Source organism: Erinaceus europaeus, chromosome 7 (genome assembly GCF_950295315.1).
Source record: "Erinaceus europaeus chromosome 7, mEriEur2.1, whole genome shotgun sequence".
In the NCBI taxonomy this organism is placed as follows: domain Eukaryota; kingdom Metazoa; phylum Chordata; class Mammalia; order Eulipotyphla; family Erinaceidae; genus Erinaceus; species Erinaceus europaeus.
In genome coordinates, this window is record NC_080168.1 from 115,646,813 (window position 1) to 115,654,670 (window position 7,858).

General features: G+C 49.0%; 1 protein-coding gene across 1 annotated transcript; it reads left to right on the top strand.

The window, feature by feature from the left end:
- The first annotated feature begins 2,479 nt into the window (after positions 1 to 2,479).
- LOC103118300 (tubulin alpha-1B chain) lies at positions 2,480 to 5,754 on the top strand. Its single transcript, XM_007528512.3, has 4 exons — positions 2,480 to 2,636; positions 3,921 to 4,143; positions 4,263 to 4,411; positions 4,589 to 5,754. Exons 1-4 carry the CDS (start codon positions 2,634 to 2,636, stop codon positions 5,567 to 5,569), a joined length of 1,356 nt encoding a protein of 451 aa, XP_007528574.2. The 5' UTR covers positions 2,480 to 2,633; the 3' UTR covers positions 5,570 to 5,754.
- Positions 5,755 to 7,858: the final 2,104 nt, after the last annotated feature.

The following is a 7,858-nucleotide window of genomic DNA, read 5'->3' on the forward strand; positions in this document are numbered from 1 at the left end:
ACTCAGGACCTCAGGCTTGAGAATCCAGTGCTTTATCCACTGCACCACCTCCTGGACTACAATATTTTATTTTTTAATGAGGGGGGAGCACCAGAGCACAGTGAACTCAGGCTTATGGTGGTGCTGGGGGTTCAGAGACTCAGGCATGAAAGTCTTTTTCATCACCATTATGCTGTTTCCCCTGCCCCAAAGCCCATCATCTTTCCTTATATCATCTATAGGTGGAAAACCAAAACTCAAAGAAAAAAACAAATCACTTAATTTTATTATTATTTTGCAATATTTGTTTACAACACTGTATAGGTTTCTGGTGTACAATTTCTAATCTCAGTAAATATCACATCAGGTCCACATTGGTAGTAACACTGTTATAAGGGTAAAAGGTCAAATGTTTGAAAGTAGCAGGTGATTGCTACTTTGTTATTTTGTTCTTTCATTGTAGCCCTGATTAAACAAGCAAAACATCTTGTGATTCTCTGTGTACAAACCACAATATAGAAACATTCAAAATGTTACCGACTGCTTAAAACAGTAGCAAAGAGCCAGGAAAGCAAGTATTGAAGGTGGGTGTGGCTAAAATAGGAACATAAGGTTTCCTCTACATCAAAGGCTCTAAGCAAATAGTTACAGGCTCAGAAAAAGCCAACCAAACAAAGTTCTATATAATCAATTAAAACCTTAAGATAATCATCCATTAATAATGCTGCTTATATTCCAATAACAGATGACTACTATCTAGCTGTGAACATCTATAGATAAACCAAAGTTTAGTGTGGGTGAGGATGGGAAAAGAAATGAACATCATTCAATACTTTTCTGGTGCAAAGACACAGACTAGGTTGTATTTAAAGGTCCCTTTTGACTGTGAAACCTGAGGTATCATCAGGGACATAAAAGAAACTCAAATACTTCCTCACTCACAACAGGGGAATTCACAGATAACGAGGCTGGCTTTCTAGTGGTGGTAGGAAGGTATCTAGGGAGACTCACAAGCAAACTCTGCAGCGGAAGCCCTGAGGCTCTGCAGAGCGCGGGGCGGAGGGAGGCGCCTGCGCTCAGACGGCCTCCTCCAGAGCAGACAGCAAAATGGAGTTCAGCCTCAACACTCCATTCTCCCAGTCAAGACGAGCTGATTATTCCCCACCTCTTTCCAAGAGTTAGGTGGTGGGGAGAGAAGGCAAGCGAAATACTAATGTATTCTTTCATTTATAACACAGTCTAGGGGAAAATGTTCAAATCTGGATTCAAAGCTAATAACATTTTCTCCAAACCTACAAAAAAAAAAAAAAAAAAAAACGGTTATTAGAAATAATGAGAACTTGGACTGCAGTCCAGGCTCATGTGAGTAGGTTTCTTTATACACGTTTTTATATACAATACAAACAACACACACACACACACACACACACACACACACACACACACGCATTAGCTGTCGATGTGTTTGTCTGAAATGAAAGGTGAGCCCTTTATCAAATATGATGGAGTGAATGTGAATTTGTTACTAAAACATTATCACTGGCTGGATATTTTGAATTTAGCAACCAAGATAGATTTCTGCTAGGATTACCTTAAAATCATACTTTCAACTACCTAATCACTTTATGTAATCCCAAGAATTTGCAGTGTAGTTTAGGACGTTGGGCTTGCCTTTCCTGAAAGGGGGGTGGGGGGAGAAAATCCTATTCCCTCCACCCTGGATCTCTTAGCAGTAAGCTAGAACCAGTCGGTTTTGACATAACAGAAAGCAGTTATTATGTAAAGTTTAAACACAACACTAAGACCTCCAAGGAACCTTTACTTCCTCACACCCCTCATGACCATGCAGTTTCCTTCCTACCCCATTTTCCGCTCCACCCCATCTTGATCAATTCTGATACCCAGATAAGAAAATGTGGCTTCAGGTATCCATTTTAAAAAGCTCTGGAGCTGTCGTAAAGCCGGCTGCTTAAACCTACAGCACATACACACAAAAACACCGGGGCCTACTCGGGCAGTTTCCATGTTCAATAACAGCGTCCATGACTGAAACAGTCACTGCCTCCCTTGTTTGAAAGCTTCAGTGCAAAGACGAGATCACTATATTAAAAAAAAAAAAAAAAAAAAGGCAAATGAAGCGACCCGGCCTCCTAAGGCCAGCGCTCCGCAGGGTCAGGGGATGGCCTGATGCTCTTTAAGGGCCGGGGAACATTAAAAGGGCAGCACTCACTGACACACTGCGGCCCGGGGGGAAACATCAGCCGGGCGGTGCAGGCCAGAAACGACTGCATTTCATGCCGCTGCGTGGAAAAGCCCGACAGATGCGCGGCCCGGGGTCCGGCCAGGCCGGGTCAGGCTGGGCTGGGCGGAGGGCCCGCGCCATGTGCGGCAGACTGCGGCGGGGGGCGGCGGGCGGCGGACCCGCCTCTGCGGCTGCCGAGCCGGGCGCCGAGTGGGCGCGCCCAGGGGCCGGAGGAGGGGCCGAGCCCTTGGCGCCGCCCGAACCCGCCGCCCCGCCCGGCGGCTACTTAAGTGGCTCCCGCAGCGTCGCCGCCTCAGTGCGTTACTTACCTCGACCCTTTGCCTGTCGAGGACGGTAACCGGCCCGGCGTCTGCTTCCCGTCTGCTCCTGCATCTGCTACCCCGAACCCGCCATGGTGAGAGAGCCGCCCTGGGCGCCAGGCCCCGGTGGGAGGAAGCCGGGGCGAGCGGGCTGGGGGCGCCGGGGCCGGGCCTCACGGCGTGAGGACAGAGACGGTGGGGTGGCAGGAGGGAGACGTGAGTCTGTGGGACGCGTCTGGGACATGAACGGGTGGGGCTGCCTCATTTTGTTTTCCTCTGTGAACCCGGCGCCCCCTGAGCCCTGGATCCCGGGGCGTGGTGTCGCGAGACCCCGCATCATTATTTTCCCGCGCGCGCCCATCCCCCACCCCCGCCTCGGGCGCGCGCGCGAGCGAGCGAGCTCTCCCGCCCTCACTTCCTCCCAGGCGGGCGTGGGCGGGAGAACCTGACAAAGGCGCAGGCGCGACCGTTATCCTTCCCGCCAAGCGGCGGTGGGAGGCGCCACTGCGGCTGCGCAGTGCGGCGCTGCGGCGTATAGCCGAAGGGCGTGTCTCTCGCTACCTGCAGCTGTTTGCTAAGAGCTTTATGTGTGTGTGTATATAGATGCACACACACATTTATATATGTGTAAAGCAAATAATGGATATGGGTTAGGATTCCTTACCCTGGTGTTCTGTCTTCGCCAGGGTAATAGGGACCACCTGCCTCTCTGCTGCACTGGGAATGCGAGTGGGAACAGGTGGTGGAGGGATTTGGGGGGAACAGAAATCGGATCTGGCTGCTATCTGGGTCAGTGATAATCTCCTGTCGCGCCCCGCGCAGATAGCGCTGGAGGATGCTCGGCCTCGTGGCCCGGGCCCCAGCCCCAAACTGCTCCTTCATCCTGTGCCGCAGAGCCCCGCCCAGGCCCCGCCTCCACGGGACACGCGCTTCCGCCGCAGCTGCTTGCGGGCGGTGTTCTGGGAAGCTGTGACTAAGCAGTCTTTGGTCTTTTGTCTTTTTTTTTTTCCCCCTTACCAGATCACACTGCACAACTCTGACTTATGGTGGAGCAGGGTCAGTCCAGGACTTTAGAACATCAGTCCTCAAAGTCTTTAATATAATCACTCTGCTGTATTCCCCAGCCCCAAGATCTTTTGCTTTTCAATAGTGATGTAAAGCCAAGCTTAGAACCGTTCTCTAGTGAGATACAAAGAGCATTGACTTTTTACCTTTTAGTATCTGAAAGGGAATGGTGGTGTCATGGATGAAATCGTTGGAGCATAAGATACTTCCATTTGAGTATCTCAGTGATGCTCTGCTTCTGTCTCCTATTATTGGATGGATGGTGACGTGGAATTTTTGTTCTAATTCACAATCATTTATTTTCCCTCCCACAGCGTGAGTGCATCTCCATCCACGTTGGCCAGGCTGGTGTCCAGATCGGCAATGCCTGCTGGGAGCTCTACTGCCTGGAACACGGCATCCAGCCTGATGGCCAGATGCCCAGTGACAAGACCATTGGGGGAGGAGATGACTCCTTCAACACCTTCTTCAGTGAGACGGGCGCTGGCAAGCATGTGCCCAGGGCAGTGTTTGTAGACCTGGAGCCCACAGTCATCGGTGAGTGGGCCTCAGTCAGACCCCAGGGCTGGGGTGTGTCCAGGGGCCCCTTTGACTTCCTGGGTTGGGCGGTCTCACACAGGGTCAGTGACGGGTGGCTGCTGTGGTGTCCTTTGCAGATGAAGTTCGCACTGGCACTTACCGCCAGCTCTTCCACCCTGAGCAGCTCATCACAGGCAAGGAAGATGCTGCCAATAACTATGCCCGTGGCCACTACACCATTGGCAAGGAGATTATTGACCTCGTCTTGGACCGAATCCGGAAGCTGGTATGTGGGTTTTCATTAATAAAGAAGATGGTGAATTAATTATCCCTGGTCATTTCTTTAAGTATTTGTTGTCAAATAAGATCGTTGTATTTGGAATGGTATGAGAAGTGAAGGTGTACCTGCTATGATGGCATCACAGAAAACTGTAACTGTGTCTCCTCTGTTCTCTTCTAACAGGCTGACCAGTGCACAGGGCTTCAGGGCTTCCTGGTTTTCCACAGCTTTGGTGGGGGAACCGGTTCTGGGTTCACCTCTCTGCTGATGGAGCGGCTCTCTGTGGACTACGGCAAGAAGTCCAAGCTCGAGTTCTCCATCTACCCAGCCCCCCAGGTCTCCACAGCTGTAGTGGAGCCCTACAACTCCATCCTCACCACCCACACCACCCTGGAGCACTCTGACTGTGCCTTCATGGTAGACAATGAGGCCATCTATGACATCTGTCGTAGAAATCTTGATATCGAGCGCCCAACCTATACCAACCTTAATCGCCTTATTAGCCAGATTGTGTCCTCCATCACTGCTTCCCTCAGGTTTGATGGAGCCCTGAATGTTGACCTGACAGAATTCCAGACCAACCTGGTGCCCTACCCCCGCATCCACTTCCCTCTGGCCACTTACGCCCCTGTCATCTCTGCTGAGAAAGCCTACCATGAACAGCTTTCTGTTGCAGAGATCACCAATGCATGCTTTGAGCCAGCCAACCAGATGGTGAAGTGTGACCCTCGCCACGGTAAATACATGGCCTGCTGCCTGTTGTACCGTGGTGACGTGGTCCCCAAAGATGTCAATGCTGCCATTGCCACCATCAAGACCAAGCGCAGCATCCAGTTTGTGGACTGGTGCCCCACTGGCTTCAAAGTTGGCATTAATTACCAGCCTCCCACTGTGGTCCCTGGTGGAGACCTGGCCAAGGTCCAGCGGGCTGTGTGCATGCTGAGCAACACCACGGCCATCGCTGAGGCCTGGGCCCGGCTGGACCACAAGTTTGACCTGATGTACGCCAAGCGTGCCTTTGTTCATTGGTATGTGGGTGAGGGCATGGAGGAGGGAGAGTTTTCTGAGGCCCGGGAGGACATGGCTGCCCTAGAGAAGGATTATGAGGAGGTGGGTGTGGATTCTGTTGAAGGAGAGGGTGAGGAGGAAGGAGAGGAATATTGATTGCCTTTCCTTTGAATACCCCGCAGCATGTCCTACTCCAGAGTCTCAGCTTCAGCATTAGCTGACAGGCATCAAAGCTTTCTGGTCTAATTGTCTCCATTTTCAGCTGTGAATCATGTCTTTTTACATGTGTTTCTGTAAGATTTGTTTGCCATCATGTCTCAGTAAAAGCTTTAAAATTCAAAGCTCTATTTCTGGGTTTTTTTTTAATTACTAATGCGAGATGAACTAGTACTTGTCTGTATTTGGAAACTAAAATTTGCAATATCAAGGTTGCACATTGAACTGAGAATGGTGTGATTCTGTCAGTGTCTGGAAAAATGTAAGAGCCCTAAACTTTAAGGGGATTCAGGCTGGGTGTTGGTTTTAACTCTTGGCTTCTACATTTCTGTGAGAAAAGGGGCGTGAGTTCCCAAGTATATGGGTGAGTCCATCCAAAAGGATGGTAGAAACAGGGAAGATAAAAGTCTCAAACTCCACAGTAATTCCTAGGGCCTACTGAACCCCGGTTGAAGAGGGAAGAAGGCACACTATAGTTCAACCATCACCGCTCACTTCCTGCCTGTCTTAGGCCCTGTGTCAGTCCTAGCCACCTCTATGGGGCGCCACAGATAGTGTTGCTCTGTCTTTTCATGAAAAACATGGTCCAGAGAGGCTGCTTATTGGTACATTAAGAGGGGGAGGGTGCAGCCTCTTGATGAGGCTACCTAGGAGGCAGCACAATGGCTAGAGCAAAGGTGGGGGGGTAGATAGCATAATGTTAAGCAGAGACTTGTGCCTGAAACCACAGTCACAGGTTCAGTCTTCTGCACTAGCATAAGCTGGAGCTTAGCAGTACCCTGGTAAAGACTAGGGCAGGGCTGGGCTAGATAGTGTAATGGTTATATAAAGAGGCTCTCATGCCTGAAGCTCCAAAGTTCAGGTTCAAACCACCATAAACCAGAATAGTGCTCCAGTTTTAAAGAAAAAAGGAAAGACCAAAAGCTTTCCACTTTTTCTAGCCCATAAATCCTATACATACAAGACAGTTTATGATAACAAAGAGTCTGATTTGGGATAGAAATTAGAGAAATCTGTGTGGCACTGTAGACCTATCAACACCTCGTGATCTGCTATTATCCCCAAAAGATGGTACGCATCAGCTTTAAAACACTAAAGGGGGTGAGGCGAAGTGGTGTACCTGGCTGACCAAACGCTAGTGTGCAAGGGCCCAGATTTAAGCTCCTGGTCCTCTGCAAGGGGAAAGCTTCAGAAGTTGTGAAGTAGTGCTGCAGGTGAAGTCTTTTTTTTTTTCTTATATATGCCATACCTTGCAGGTCTATGTTTAGGTTCACTTTTTCTTTGCATAATCCAAGGAGTTGCAAACCATTCCAAAGCCAGTTCTCTTGCCACTACCAAAATGAGTCCTGAATCCAAACACGACGATGACATCTGGCATAGTCTTGTATATTTTAGCTAGTTTTTCCCAGATTTCTGTTTTTAGGTACAGTTGCCTTTCTGGGGTGAAGAACATCGATGACTTTCCCTCCACAGAAGTCATCCTTTCTTCATGAACTTCCTGGTGCAGAGAGTGACCCTGTTATTCATGATGGAACTTGAGGTGAAAGAGCTTCAGGCCTCCAGAGAAGAAAAAAGCCATAGCAATTTTTTTTTCCTCAGCTGGATTTTTTTTTTCCCTTTGAATTTCAGTAGAGAGGGGGAAAAGAGAAACACCATAGCACCACCCTACACTGGAGTTTCCCCTTGGTGCTGTGTATGCCTTGGTCCTTAGTTCTTAAGCACAGTGAGATGTGTACTCTACCAGGAGGTTATTCCAACCCAAGTGATACTTATTTTAGAGGAAGGGCATACTCCACAGTGCTAGGGCTTCCCCAGTGCCATGTCACTGTCTTGTCGGTTTGAACCACGACTCCATACCTGTCAAGCTGCACATCCTAAGTGAACTACCACTTGGCCCCAATAGTTTAATTTTTAAAAAATATTTAGGGGATCAGGCGGTAGCGCAGCAGCTTAAGCGCATGTGGCGTCAAGTGCAAGGACCAGCTTAAGGATCATGGTTTGAGCTCTGGCTCCCCACCTGCAAGGGAGTCCCTTCACAGGCGGTAAAGCAGGTCTGTAGATGTCTATCTTTCCCTGTCTCTGTCTTCCCCTCCTCTCTCCATTTCTCTGTCCTATCCAACAAGCACAATATCAATAACAACAACAGTTGTAACTACAATAATATAACAAGGGCAACAAAATGGAAAATAAATAATAAAAATAATCTAGTTAATAGAGACAGTTATATAG